Here is a 15,422-nt window from a genome sequence, read left to right as displayed (position 1 = left end):
CAAAAATACTGCCATAGCATACATTGTTGTTTAAGGGCTCAATTTTTATTGACACTTAGGTTATTTCAAAATTAATCTTGTTTTAACTTGAAAAAATGGGACAAAGGAGAATCACTGAAACCAGTCAGAATATAGAAATTGAAAATTTAGAGGTGTTTTATCTTCACCAGCATGGATGGCTCTGTAGGCTTAGAGTGACTGGTGACACAGTGCACCTGCCACACTGAAACTGCTGATGTTGGTGACTCACATAGCATCTGTATGAAAATTTACCTTCCTGTTTGTTGTCAGTAGTTTGGGATTATTAAATACCCTAGCAAGGGTTTAGGATTATATCCCTGAAACACTATGAACATTTTTCCTTAATATTTGAAATACATCTTTTAATCAAAATTTAATTTTAAGTTATAATAACTGGCAGTAATCTGTATGTGGCAGCCATTTGAATGCTTTAAAAGTTAATACACAAGTTAAATATTCTTTTTCCCTACAAATTATTGTTGATATGAATAATGAAAAACAAGATTATTCTGTTTTACGTTTTATTTCATGTTAGAACTCTCCTTCTATTCCAAATCCTTTGTGTATCTTTCCATATTGCTACAGAACAGTTATGTGTCTTAAGCTTTAGATGAAGGTGGGGATTCTGAGGATTGTTTTTTTTAACATTAGAGATTATGTCCAAAACTTAACTAAATAAAATACTTTCCTTTATCTTTGATGCCTGTATCTGAGTGCCTGCTGGCAGGATGAATTGTGCAACTTTTCCACTGCCACACATATATTATGGAAATATGCTGCTTGGTGGGACTGTTCATGTAAAAACTTGACTTGTGTAACTGATGTCAGGTGTTGCCTGTGGGTCATTGGTTTTTTTGGTTTTGTGGAATCAGGTCTGGAAGGGCTCACCCGTGCGAGGAAGGCTGCACAGGTGAGCCCACTGTGGTTACACACTGTTCTTGAAGCACTTTACTGCACTTTTAATCCACCTGGCTTTCTACATTTTCAAGAAGTGTTACAGAGAAACTGAAAACTGTTCTCTCACCTCAGTTGAATGTTTTAAGCTTGCAATTTTAATATGTAGAATCAAGCCTGTTTTGAACCAGTCATGGACCAGTTTCTTTTTTAACTGCTGTTTAAGTCCTAAAAAAATCTAAGTAAGAAAATAAGTCTTTTTCACAAGCTGACTGATGATTCTAATAAATCTGTTTTTTTCAGATTTTATTAAACAGAGAAGAGCAGGACTGAATGAATTCATTCAAAATTTAGTTAGACAGCCAGAGCTATGCAACCAGTAAGTAGTTTCCTTTCTGTTTTTTAAGGGCTGTTGAAAAGACATGTTAAATACAAAATTGCAAATTAAGTATTTAACCGGAAAACTTATTTTACCTGTTCAGAGCTCTTCAGTATAAAAAATAAACTTTAATATGGCTATTTGTTCAGGAAAAATCTACAGACTGAACAGTGTAAAAATGTTTTTTTTTTCTGAAAACCGATCTGCAAATCAATTTGCAGGCAATTAACTAATCTTAATTCAAGGGGTGCAGATTCCACTCTAAACTCTGTTGCTGTAGGGCAGTGTTTGTTTTGCTGATGGCTGTACTGCTTGAGAACTCTGCTGTCACTTGGTGCTGCCTTGCTGGCAGTAAGTCACTGCCTGTATCCTTTTTGTTAGAGCAGTTTGCATGTGCACTCTGGCACTCGTGTTAAGCACGTTAACCAAGTAGCTTAATTAGCTTGCTGAGATGGATAACCAAGGTGACCTGCCAAAAGCAAATGAATAAGCTTTGCACCTGAACTGTTCTGGCAGAAGAACCGCAGGTGTGTTCCCCACCATCGGTGAGACAGTGGTGAATGTGGGATAATGGCAGTAGAGAGTTGGCTCGAGTTAAATCTGGAGGACAGCGCTTTGTGTGTGAACTGACTGGGGACAAAATCCCTTCTTTCGGTTGAAATATGTAATCAGTTTAAGCTAAATCCATGCAGTTTTCCATGTTGCTTGAAAAAGTAAAATGGTAAATCTCTATGCTTGGCTTTAGTGTTAATTAAATGCTTTTTATGCATATACTTTGTTTAATTAGCCAAACTGTACAGCCTGTGAAATTGCCCATTTCCCACAGGAAGAAAATAACTTACAGAATATTGCTGCAGTTTGCAGTGTGCAGTCAGATTTTCTTTCTTCACAACAAATGAACTATTTAATATCCTGTTAACCTGAAATATGTGCTTCCTTTCCTTTTTTTTCTTTTCTTTTTTTTTAAAAAAAACTGTTTTATGTATACTTCCGTATGATAAGTGGAAAAAAATTAGTGGCAAATTCTTTATGGTAGGATACTTTTCCACCAGAACAAATACTATGAGGTTTATGTCCATAGTACTGTTCTTTGGGAAGTAATAGAAAGCACTTTAATACAACAAATTATTGAAAGCTAATGTGATTTGTTATGTCAGGAAGGGATACTGGTTTATTTAGCATAATCTCCTCCCCATTTGCTTGTCAGTATGTCCAAGTATCAAGTATTTTTGTCTCAAACCAATACTGTATTTGTTCTCCAGAGGTAAAATGGTACCTTTTTCTATGCACAGCACAAAATGGTGTGCTTAAAAAAAAGGCATCAAACCTCAAATCCACCTGCCTTCTTAAATTTTTGTGAAGGTTTTGAAATTGTTTTATGCTCAAATACATCTGTATCTGAATCTATGTTCTTTAACGTGGCATTTAGCTTGTCTGATCCATCAAACCTGACTTAAACCAGTATTAAGAAATAGGTCCAGTTGTGTGGTACTGTTGAAAGTGTGTTCAATAATAAGCTTATTAAGCATAGTTCCACAATAAAAACAAAATAGATACCTCAATTTGTCTTGTGCTATTTTCCCAACCCTTAAAGAAACAGTAATGTGGGAGAAAAAGCAAGCCTCTAATTGACAATTTAGTGCAAAAGCATTTAATTTTATGGTTATTTCTGTGTTGTTTCTCTCTTACTAAATGTAAGGTAGTTTGTTTTTCTCAAGTTAGCTTTTGTTTTATTTTATGCAGTGCTCCGTTGCAACAAATCATATAACTGTGTAATCTGTCACCTTTTTGGTGCTCTAATGAGTGTTGTTAGTGAAGAAATACCAAATCTTTGATCTTAGTGGTTTGGGGATTCTTTTGTAAAATTTGCTAGAAACTGTTCAAGGAATATGTAGTGACTGTCTTCACAGATAGTCCACATCCTTGTTTTCTTAAGCGGTTTTACTCTAATGTGCTAATTAAATTTGATATTGGGTAAAATAATTTAAAATAACTTAAAGTTAGTGATCTACAAGGAATACTTAATGGGTTATGCATTCTCACAGAACTATTAGGAAGTCCACCTTCTACTGCATCTTTTAAGCATTAAAACCAGTATCAGGATGTCATATATTTTAAGTCCTGTATAGAAAAACTGTTTCACTGAGAGCTTAAGGATGGTTCAAGATGATGTCCTTATTTCTGGATGAGAAGGCACTTGTACATCTGAATTGAAAAGCACAAATGTCAGATTCAGTATGTCCAAGATGGCAGTATTTACATTAATAATACAAAGATACAGCACTGTGTTCTCATTTATCTTGAGTGGACTTTGTTCTTGGATCAGCCATGTTTCTTGAATATTGTATCAAAGCCAAACCTTTTTGATAAATAAAAAACCCAAGAAAAACCTAAACTGTGTTAGAGTGATTAGAGACCCTGTGTACGTTAGAGGTATAGACCCTGTGACTGTTGACAAGGATTTTCCTACAGTCACTGTCAGGTGGAATACAGGGTGAGATTATTGGCTTAATCCATATTGGGAATTAAATTATCTACAAGCTGCATTTCCTCAGCTAACTGAATGTGATAGACAACACTCTCATTGATAGAATGCAGATGTTCCAAGAAAAGAGATCTGATAATGTGTCTCCCTTGCTGACTGATGTCCTTAATGGGAGCTGGGAGTTTGTTCCTTGTGAGCACTTAGAGGCTCCCTAAATCACTGCACAACTATTGAAAGTGGGCTGCTCACCCCCTCAAATGTAGGTCTTCACTGAAATATTAATGCATTTAATTGTCTATCAGAACATCTCCAAATAAAACCTGTTTGAATCCAACTGTAGAATAGAAGGTGCATTAAAGATGTAATGTAGTTATTTTTAAGCGGTGCAAAGTAGCTCCTTAATGAGATTGAGAACATTTGCATAATGCATGGAAGAAATCAAGGATGACAATACCCTACAACTGGTGGGGAAATGAGTTATCTGTTCTGTGAGAGGCCAGGGGTCTGCACTTGTTCCCTAGAAGAAAATCAAATTATGAAGTGTGTGGAGAAGAGGGAGGAGGAGCTGGGCACCATTATTTAAATGAAGTGTGCCTTAAATGTTAAGTTTCTGTCACTGGCTATTAATTTTACCGTTTTGCTTCAAAATTTGTGTTACTTTTTGGGCTTGTCCATATTTCTCTGTGTGTCCAAAATTTTTGTGTGGTAGCATATTGTTTTTGCAGGAAGACTAATGTATGACAAGTATTACAGAAAAAATTGTATTGAAGCAGAGCTTGACACCCCTTCGTGTATTTCAGAGATAATCCATAAAATAAACATAGTCAATCATAAAAATCTAGAAAAAAACAACTTTTGCTGATAGTTTATGTAAAATGTATATTGAGCATCCCTTTTTAAATGGTTTTCTCGATCCTTTTAATTTCATAGGTGAGGTTATTTTAGGAATAGTTTCCATGTATTTTAAAATACATTGAGTTAATACATGTGAACTAATACATCCTATCAATCTGTATAGCATTTTGCATAACGTGCTGCAATTCTGGCTAAGAAATTGGTACATTAAACTTTTTATTTTTAATCACTGGTTCTTTGCAGTGCTTTTAGAATTGCAAATGTGAACACTGTGACATTGCACAGTTACAACTCTGGCTGCCGTGGATTGTGGAGACTGTGGAGTACCCTGCAACTGCAAAGCAGCCTTTTCTTGTGAATTGATTTTTTTTTAATTTATTTTTTCCTGCTGTGATTTCAGTCATGGACAGAGTTACTATAGTAACTATTTGAGATGTATTACAACATGCTCTATTTAATCAGCCAGTTGTCCAGATTTATGCTGAAAGGTAATTAAGGTCTGGTTCTGTTGTTCTGTCTAGTGAAAAGCATGAACCATACCTCTTTGTTTTTTATATTATGATATCCAAAGATTCTGAAACTTAAATTGTTTAATCTTAACCCAGTATTACTACAATATTCAAACCACAGTGATTTTTGTCTTCCTGGACCTCAGGATACAAGACGACTCTGAAATAGATCAGAATTTGGAGTTCATATAAGATGGGAAGAATTAAACTGAAACAGTGGTGGGAAATGGTGAACAGTCTTGTTGCTGTACTTTAAACATGAAAGGCTGAAGATAAATGAAACAGGTTTCAAATAGGGTATAGGAATACAGAATGTGAGCAATGGAGACTGGGAGCCTGAGATAGCATAGGACATGAGGCAGGTTCCGTAATGCTGATATGAAATACAGGAGCTGGAGAAATGTCAGAAACAGCTCATCTCTTACTTCTGATCCTCACTGTAGCAAAGTGTGGAGGGTGAAATGGATTGAAAATAGCAAAGCAAGTATATCTATTTCTTATGAAAACACACCCTATTTTATATATACTAGGGACAGGATAAAAGAGCAGCTCTGTAGGTGAGTGCTTTTTTTTGTACTGAACGGCTTATGTGGAGTTTCCTATCAGTGACTTGCCCCAAGTCCTTCCCAGAGAGTTTTATCTGTGAAATTTAGGTAAGATTTTTTACTTGATAAGAAGGTTCCCTTTTAGTGAACTGAAGGAACTTGAGAGATTCAGGTCATCTTTTCAAGTGGTATTTAGGCTACACATGATACCCCTTTTTTCAGGAATTAATTTTGCCTCAGTTGTATTACATGGTTAAGAAAGACGTGACATACTTTTGAACTGTTGGGTAAACCTTGCTTCCCAGGAATGGGTTCTCGGAATTTTCTTGCTTTCCCATCTTTCTCTCAGTCCTCATCCCCCAGCCCCACTAAGACAGCTAGAAACTGGTGCTGAAGATAAAATGCATCTCCTTAGGCACTGTGGGAGGTCTCTAGGTTCCTGAAGCATTTGTGTCCTGCAGCTGACTGGAAGGATTTGTTAACTCTATCTTGTCACTGGGTACTTTGTCTTGGCACTGTCAGTGCCCAGCCAGAATGCATTCTGGATGCAAGATCACCATCTTCTGCTTTAAACTGAATGGGGACAGGAATGTTACTGCCATGTATCTCTTGGGACATACGTCTTTTTTTTGGGATACAGATGATGTATTTCATTCTGTATTGTGTTGGACTTGGTATTTAGTTAATTTTAGAAAACTCAACAGAATTTTAAACTCTTAAGTTTTTTGAAAGAAAGTTGGTTTCATGGTAGTTGCTAGCCAGTTAAAACTCATGCTTTCTTCTGATAATTACCTTTTAATGCAGTTCTGCAGAGTATCTTGTTATGAAGTCTTCACGTACACATACTTCAACGTGTCAGGTTTTTGCAAGTGAAAAATTCTATGTGCTGTATGTAGCACACTCAGCAGTTGAATTATGTTGCTATAAAAGCCTTACTTGCACTGTCCTTAAATATAAAATATAAATATATATTTATGTATAAATACAAAACCTTGTGATTAGTAATTTCTCTGTACACTGCTGTTTAACTCTGTGCTCTCTGGTTATGGCTGAAAATCATGTAGATTATTGGTGTCTAATGAAGTTAACTGTGTTTCTAGTCCAGATGTCAGAGCATTTCTTCAAATGGATAACCCGAAACACCAGTCAGATCCATCTGAAGATGAAGATGAAAGGAGCAGTCGGAAGGTAATAAAACAGAAAAGTCTTCTAAATTTTAGCTACTTAAGAGCAATCTTAGGTATATTATTTGCTGGAAATTACTGGTAGGTTTTGCAATAAATACCTTCCCTGCTTTTTTAAACGACTCAGTTCCACTGTGGGCTGTAAGCTGTTTTTCTGTCAGATGTGAATTGCAGAGGGGTAAAAGTGATTGCTGGCTTTGTCTTGCTTCTTCCCCACTTGCTATATGGGTTAAAGAAACAAAACTTCAGTCATAGCTTAGCTGTCATAGTTTTTGCAATCCCTTCAAAGACTCTTGCTAAAATGATCTGGCAAGGAGCAGGGAAGATTGAATGTTTAATTGTCTTTTTGTTTGCTTGTGCGTTGTTCTTTTTTAAAGAAGAGGAGAAATAGAATTCTCTCGGGGGAAAAAATGCAGTCTTTCTAAAAGTCACTCAGGAGCAAGGATGGATTTGATTTCAGTTCACATATAACACTGTGTGAGGTCTGAAGCTTCTTTTGTCACAAAAGCCACTATTATGGCCAGGGGTGGATTCTCTGAAAATTAGTTTACAGCCTTCAGAAACAGTGCTGTTTGGAAAAAAGCAGTATTTCTAGGAAGGCAGAAGTGCCATATTTAAGCTTATTTTCTCAATGGCTTACTACTTGGCCAACAGATGTGATCTTAGTACTTTTCTTATTCAGCCCCTGTTAAAGATGTAAGAGTTGTTTTGGTTTGTGTGTGATTCAGAGCAGATTTAGTGTGTTCTAAAAGTTTTGATTTCCAGAGACACTGTTTTAAAACACCGTTTTCTTCGTCCTTTGAAAGGTACTTTAAGTAATGTGGAATGATCATAACCTTCTGTGGAAAATTACTAATGTGCCATGCCAGAACAAATTCCAAAATAGGAAGAGAGCTAATGCATAGTGGCCTGGACTTTCTACTTTTTGGTAGAAAATTCACCTTCTCATAGTTACTGTAAATGATGAAGCCAAACAACAAGGAACAAAAACAAGCTTTAAAAAAAGTAGCTTTTTTAAAACTGTCCAGTACCATTGGCTCTTGTTAGTGAGTAGAAGCATCCATTTCTGCTGTCAGGTTATTCTCTGCTTCTGTAGGAGTTCTGATTTTGTGCTGCCTACCAGACTGGCCCCAGGTAACTTGTATTTGAGTGCAGTTTACCCTTCTCTGATAAAAGTCTAGAACCACAATGAGGGTACAAGTACTGCTTTTTTTAAATCAAAAACAAAATGGAGAAAATTATCTAAATGACAGCGGCTTCCTCTGCTCCCTGTAGCTTGAAAATTCTGCCTGGGTGTGTACTGGTAAGATTCATGGCGTTCCAGGAATTGAGTTATTTAACCTTTAATGTCAGGATAGAAAAGGTTGGTAGTGTTTTTCTTGGGGGGGGACAAATGTTCACTTCTGTGTTTTTAAAAAGCACTGTGTCTGTCATTAATTATAATACAAACTGTGGGTTTAAAATTATTTTATTAGTAATATCTTGGAAAATTTGGAATAAAAGGCAGAAAAAATATTCATAGAGCAAATACACACAAAGCATTAAGTTCTGAATGGGGAACAAGTTGCTTGTTGAAACACAATCTTAAATTTTCATTTCTGATTTTGTCCATTGTGGACACAATTATTTTATGACCTACGTCATTAAATGGGATGTATGCAGACATAATTCATGGCAAGGTGATGATGGCCAAATATTTCAACTTAAAGTTATCCAATCTGGATATTAGATCTCTCTAAATGTTTAATATAACAAGTGTAAAAGTATGAATTGAGCAAATTAGTAGAATATTTTGATATAAGTATTGGTTGAAATATAAGAGAGAATTTTAAAAAAAAAGGGATTACAAATAAACCTCTTTGTCTCTCCCAACAGTTAAACTCTACCTCACAGAATATCAACTTGGGACCATCTGGAAATCCTCAGTAGGTTTCAGTTAAATTGAATTAAAACATAATTCAATTTACTGTAAATGTTTTATTTTGACTAAATTGGATTAAAATTAATTTTAAAACCTGAAAAGTTAGACTGACCTTGGGAACAGTCCCATATCTTAAGAATGTGAACAGCTTCTGAAAACAAGTTTGTTTTAATAATGGCAAAGGACCAGCTTGCTTTGTTGATGTTACAAACCCACTTAGTGCAATGGTAACTCGCTTCTCTGTTTGCTGTCTTCTGTAGAGTTTCTGTTCTCAGTTCTGTGTGAATCTGCTTTCCTCATCTAGGAGATGGCTGTTATTTTGGTTTTACTTTCCTCACAGATATGTTCTGGGCTAGCAGGAGGAAGTGCTTAATAGATTGCAGTAAGAAATGAATTTTAAGAGTACTTCCCTTCAGGGACAATAAATGGAGAGGTGTATGGTGATGTAACTGTTGTTTTGGAGTTTGAAAACATGGATAATTGTTTTGCTGACAGAATTGTATTCAGGAAAGAGTAAAGGAATCCTGGGAAAAACTGAAATGAGTAGTGAGTGATCTGGGAAGTGGAAAAACCGAGACTGAATTCATACGTATACACATAGAATAGGCAGGTGTTAGGACTTCCCTCCTCTTACTGAAATTTAAAATGAGGGAGGAATGGGTGGAGGGAAGAATGGAATAAATAAGAGGGAATAGATATCAAACTTAGTCCTTCCTTCCCTCATGTAAGCTTGAGAATCCATTTGGACCTCTAGAAATAAGAAATAAGCTGCAGGAAGAGTCATGGGGAAATGGAGACTTAAGAATTACAAGAAACTAGACTGTGGAGAATAAAAGAACAGCCTTGCGTCTCCTTTATATCTTAAGGCTAAACTTACCAAATAAAATAAGCTCAAAGGATGCAATTTGAACACTTTCCCTGGAGGAAAATGGAATTGCAAAATGAAGAGGAGGTGTTGTCTCTGAGGGCAGGTCTGTAGAAACCTAAGTGTTGGGTGGAATGAGGAAAAGGAGGGTGCTAGCAGGCTGTTGTCCTCACATTACAACTCGAGTGCTATAGTAGACTGCTGTACAGTTTGTAATTTCTACCCAGGTGACCTATCTCCTTCCTAAATATCTTTCAGTGCTAAACCAACAGACTTTGATTTCCTGAAAGTTATTGGGAAAGGCAGCTTTGGCAAGGTGAGCTTTTGTTTCTGTGTCTTATCCTGGTGCAAGGATGCTGACTGGTATCTCATGTATAGTGACTGTCAGCTGGAGACCTGACCAGAGGTTTTAGAAGTGGTGTCAGTCTAGGGTGGCATGTAAACTGTTGTACTGGATCCCTGTTGCTGCTGCTTTATGGCCCTGCCATGTTTTTTTCCCTGGTGTGGCTGTTGGCTGCCTCAGTCACTTGTTGGGAGTAACAAAAGGGAGTGTTTCCTTTTCTCATCAAGAGCAATAGGGATCCTCTGTTTCCCCTCAGAGAGGAAGGGAGGTACCACTGTGCTTATGCAGCAGCTGGAGTACGAATCATGTTTTTCCTCATGTTGTCATGGACTGTTTTGTGAAACCCCTGATGCTGTGGAGCAATATGAGCCAAGAGCCCATTGAAAAGTGACTTAAATATTGATATTTTTACAAGGTGCCACAGAGAATCCCTCTTGAACTCTCTGCCTGTGGATTATTTTTCAAGTTGTTGTTTTTCATTAAATTATCTTTAAAATTTGTTCCAAAAAAAAGCTGAAATTGGTCTTGATAGAGATTTAGCAGGTCATGGAAAATAAATGTTATAATTCAGTCTTTCATGATACCACTATCATGACAGATTTTTACTGAACTGTAAGACTCTATTTGCAGTTATATTGTTGATTGACTATATTAAAAGCAAAGAAACTGTATTGTGAAAAAATAGCATGAACACTTTCCAGTTATGCTGAAATGATGAAATTATTACTAATAGAATGTGAACTGCAACAATCACATTTCTGCATCTTTTGTTTTAATTTCACAGGTTCTTCTTGCAAAACGAAAACTGGATGGGAAATACTATGCTGTCAAAGTGTTGCAGAAAAAAATTGTTCTCAATAGGAAAGAGGTTAAGAAAAATACTCTTTCTCCAGCTACCTCCCTTCTTTTTTCCCTTAATTACAAAATTATTCCTGTTTACTTATTGATCCTTTACTTCTTACAGCAAAAACATATTATGGCTGAACGTAATGTGCTCTTGAAAAATGTGAAACATCCATTTTTGGTTGGATTACATTACTCATTCCAAACAACAGAAAAGCTTTACTTTGTCCTGGATTTTGTTAATGGAGGAGAGGTATGTGGTGGTTTTGTTTGCATTTCAGTCTGTCTATTCTGCTAATTCTAGGTGGGAGGAGCAAAATGATCCTTTACAATGGGCTATGATCAGCATTCTCCCGATTTTCAAAATCCTGTTATTATCTGCTGTTGCTGCAGACTTCTATAGCTGTACAGACTCTGTTCCTCTTATTGACAACTTTAATCCAAATTTATTCATGGTTGTCAGATACAAACAATGTATTCCACAGTTACATAAATTTACCTTTATTACAAATTAATCTTATATTGACATTTTTCACCATGTAACATGGTCTTTTCCTTGTATCTGCATTAGCTGAGATGCTTATGTTTCAAAAGAGGAAGGAAGGAAACTGACAGCTGAATTTATTACACTGTGTCAGAATTGGGACAAGATGGGCCTTTCTCTTGTCTAATTTACTGTCATCTTATTTAGACTGCATTAGCAAACTCCTTGTTTGCTCTACTCTGAATTCCTGGCCACAACTTAGTTTTATATTGTTCTGGGCAAACTAAAATACAAACAGCTTTCAGATTTTAATGAAGTACTTGGAAAGAGAGGATGGCTTTTTAGTTTTCCCAAACTTTGTAGGCAGAAAACAGAAAACTTCAGTTTTCTTAAAATATCGGGAAGTTGAATTTGTAGTATAGTTTAATCTTTATGTTAATTATTTAATCTTTGACTAGATTTCTCTATCTGCTCAAATTATTTGAAGCCAGACAACTCTCTGTAGCTGAGAGAATTTGTGGAATCAGCTTGGAATATACATCTCCCAAAGGGATTTACATTTAGGTTATTTCAGAATACAATTTTATAAATAATTATACAAAACTTTAATAAAAACATTAACAGAAATGAAAGATTATTTATTTGACACCGGGTTATAGTCTGCTAGGAGGTCCTCTTGCATGATTTAGTCTTGCCATCTTCTATTCACAGTTTAATGATTTGTTCTAGTTCCTTTTGACTAGTCTTGATTTGAGGAGAATGTGTTTGAGTTACTTATCCATTTCTGAGCTACAAAAGAGAAGAGAGAAAGAGAGTAAAGCAATGACTAAGTCATGCAGCAAAACCAATTTGATTTAATTTTACATTTAAAAAAAGCAGACAGCAAAACAAGTTATTTCTTACTGTTAAAATTATGTTAGAACCTGATTTTTTTTGTCTGTGTAATATTCTTATTTACTATTTGCATATTTACAGCTGTTCTTTCACTTACAAAGAGAACGTTCCTTTCCTGAGCACAGAGCCAGATTTTATGCTGCTGAAATAGCCAGTGCACTGGGCTACTTACACTCCATAAATATAGTGTACAGGTACGTTTCTGAAATGTATCCTTGTCCTGCAGAAGTTCAAATTAGTACAAATTACCAGATAAAAAACCTTTCATGAAATCATCTTATGGGAAACCTGAACTTGACAATTTGATCAAAACTTGAAGCTTTCAGCTGGAAAATAAAACTCCTTGCCTCCAAAGCTCTTGTAACTGCTGTTTTGAATTAATACTTCTTTTTTTTAATAGGGATTTAAAACCAGAAAACATTCTCCTAGATTCACTAGTAAGTATGCAAGATTATTTTTGGTTTTCTATGTTTTCTCACAAAATTGACACTTCTGTGTATCCACATGTTCTCTTTTTAAAATACCACTCTTTCTTAAACAGGGTCATGTTGTGTTGACAGACTTTGGACTTTGTAAAGAAGGGATTGCAACTTCTGATACCACTGCAACTTTCTGTGGGACCCCAGAAGTATGTTGACAACTTTTGCCGGGCTTTTTGTAGTAATTAATGGCTGTTGACTATTGTTAGTATTTGTGTAACTGGAGGATCAAATATTGTGGTTTGTACTGTTGCATTCTTTTAACAAGCTCTTCCATGAAACCAAACCAAAGACAAGCTTCCTGAAGATCTATTCCTTTTTCTTTTCACTAATACGCAATAATAATTGTCTACTGTGCACTGCCTACATCACCATAACTCATCTCTTCCTTCCTCTGTTTTTCCAGCCCTTTCCAAACATTATTTCCTCCCATGTCTCCTAAATGCTGGCTAGACAAAAGACAGTTAGCTTGTGTAACAGCTGCTTCAGATTTGTCAATATGAATCTACTTACCATATCCTGCCACTGATTTTTAATAAGTTTATAGGGAATTAGTAACAGTGACTCTTGAGCAAGTTATTGCATATGCATGACACTTTGAACTTGCTGACTGAGTTATTGAACTCTCTTGTCTTTTTACTGAGAAAACTGTACTGGAAGACTCTGTAAGTCTTGAACACATATGAGGGATTCACTGAAATATCAGCATTAATAGCTTTGGTAATTTGATAAACATACTTTAAATTACAGAAGAGATCTTTGCGGGCAGTGAAGCATGAGTGAGTATTTAGCAGAAACATTTGAACTAAAGAATAAAAAGGTCAAGTAGTTGATTTCAAAATAGTTCAGCTGCTTTTCTTGTTTTTCCAGGGTCACCGATAGACAAGTGAGTTACAAAGCACTCACATATAGAGAAAGTTTGGGAAATACTGATCTAATTAAACTGTGATCTAATTTCAGTCTGTGCCTTTTTGGACAATGCTATCATCTATTTGTAAATCAATTTCAGAATTTGAATACTAGAATAATAGAAGTAAGCATCCTCTTGTTTTGAGAGGTTAGAAACCATGCTGTAGATAAGGACTCACATGATGCTCAGTAATAGTAATTTTATACTATATACTCACAAGTAATGGTCTTGTATTATGAAGTGGCTGTCCTTGTGCTGTAGGGTTAGTAAGCTCTGAGAAACTGAGCAGATTTTGTGCAAGGCAGATGGAAACCAGTTATCACAGTCATTCAGTGTGTGGTGGATTTGATATTTATGACAACTCAGTCAAGTGATACTTGTTTGACAAAAATCTGTAACTCAGCAATTCACAACTCGTGGTCTCATCAAGATTTACAATTAAACTTAATATAGGTCATACAGTTTCTCATTAATTATAGATTTGAGGCAGCATTTATATCTTCTCGTTTCATTTTTATATACTGGATGGGGGAACATACAGGCTTAGGATGGCAGAACAGGCATGGCTAGTCACCCACCTTGCTGAGAGATGTTCCCTCTGCAACAGTGCAGCAACCTATCTGAAATGTAAAACAAGTTTCATAAGAAGTGTCAAAGTAGTTTGAAAAAACAATAGTGTGTGGGAAGTATCGTTTCAGTTGGGAAAACTGTTGTTCTACTTGGTAAACAACCAGATGATGATGAAGTTATTTTCCAGGTTTGTTGAAGGAGATAAATACTTCACAGACTTGCAATTGTTATGATGAAGCAGCTTTTCCTAAAGGTGTTTACTGTGGTGTGACTAAAACCTAGGTTTTATTTGTGCTGGCCTAATGCTCTGAAATACTTCTTTATATATATATATATTTTTTTTTTTTAGTATCTTGCACCAGAAGTCATTAAAAAGCAGCCCTATGACAACACAGTAGACTGGTGGTGTCTTGGTGCAGTTCTTTATGAAATGCTTTATGGGTTGGTACGTATCTGATATGTGGGGGGTAGGAGTTGCTTTCCTCCTCTCTCCTCCTTTATTTGAAGTAACCCTCGAGTGTTGTTAAAGATGCTAACTTTTTGCATAATACTGAAATACTCCACTTAAATGGATGAACAGATATTTTTGTATTTAACATAGCACATGTTTTTCTCTTTTGGATTTTATGTTATCTCTTGGTGTCCAGCAGTTCACCAAAAAGCAAAATTGTAGACATCAGCTCCTATGAAGACAGTCATCCCTTTGAGGCAGTGTGAGAGTAAACTGAATTAACAGTGATAAGACCCAATTAAAAAACTTAGCTTAGAATTTTGTCAAGTACTAGAATAAATAAAATTTAAATAATTTTTCTTACTTGGGTCTCCTATGTTTTTTCCTAGCTTTTGATGCAGCATTGGAAGAAAAAAATCTTACTATGCTGCTTCTAGTCATATGTAATTACTCCAGTAACAATGTGTTCTTTTCTTGAGTTTTATCTCCTCTCATAGGACCTTAAATAGGGAGAGAGATTTGTTTTCCCGCTTTCATGTTCTTTTCAGGCAAGTTCAATGGGTGCTTTGAAGTTGGATGGCATCTATGCCTATTTATGACTGTGAGAACATGTTAGGAGGAGAGGAGGTGGGTGGGTGGGAAGTTATCAAGTGTAAAGTTGTGGCAATGGTGATGACTGAACTATAAGTTAGCAGTACGTGAGAAGAAGTAGATTTCCCCACTGCTAGCAGCTCGTATGTCTTAGAGAATCATTTACTGATCATACAACACAATTTTGCGTGTGAGTTCA

General features: G+C 35.9%; 1 protein-coding gene across 5 annotated transcripts in view; it reads left to right on the top strand.

The window, feature by feature from the left end:
- The window catches only part of SGK3 (serum/glucocorticoid regulated kinase family member 3), a 57,886-nt gene that overhangs the window by 39,034 nt on the left and 3,430 nt on the right, over window positions 1-15,422 (top strand). For all 5 annotated transcript variants that reach the window (XM_064651572.1, XM_064651580.1, XM_064651552.1 and 2 more), the window contains 10 exons: window positions 1,219-1,294; window positions 6,789-6,876; window positions 8,748-8,797; window positions 9,917-9,974; window positions 10,786-10,869; window positions 10,966-11,097; window positions 12,304-12,416; window positions 12,623-12,659; window positions 12,764-12,850; window positions 14,531-14,626. In XM_064651572.1, the coding sequence (XP_064507642.1) occupies window positions 1,219-1,294; window positions 6,789-6,876; window positions 8,748-8,797; window positions 9,917-9,974; window positions 10,786-10,869; window positions 10,966-11,097; window positions 12,304-12,416; window positions 12,623-12,659; window positions 12,764-12,850; window positions 14,531-14,626 (821 nt within the window). The remainder of the gene's footprint in view (window positions 1-1,218; window positions 1,295-6,788; window positions 6,877-8,747; window positions 8,798-9,916; window positions 9,975-10,785; window positions 10,870-10,965; window positions 11,098-12,303; window positions 12,417-12,622; window positions 12,660-12,763; window positions 12,851-14,530; window positions 14,627-15,422) is intronic.

Source organism: Pseudopipra pipra, chromosome 1 (genome assembly GCF_036250125.1).
Source record: "Pseudopipra pipra isolate bDixPip1 chromosome 1, bDixPip1.hap1, whole genome shotgun sequence".
Taxonomy (NCBI): Eukaryota; Metazoa; Chordata; class Aves; order Passeriformes; family Pipridae; genus Pseudopipra; species Pseudopipra pipra.
This window is presented reverse-complemented; position numbering and strand designations above follow the sequence as displayed.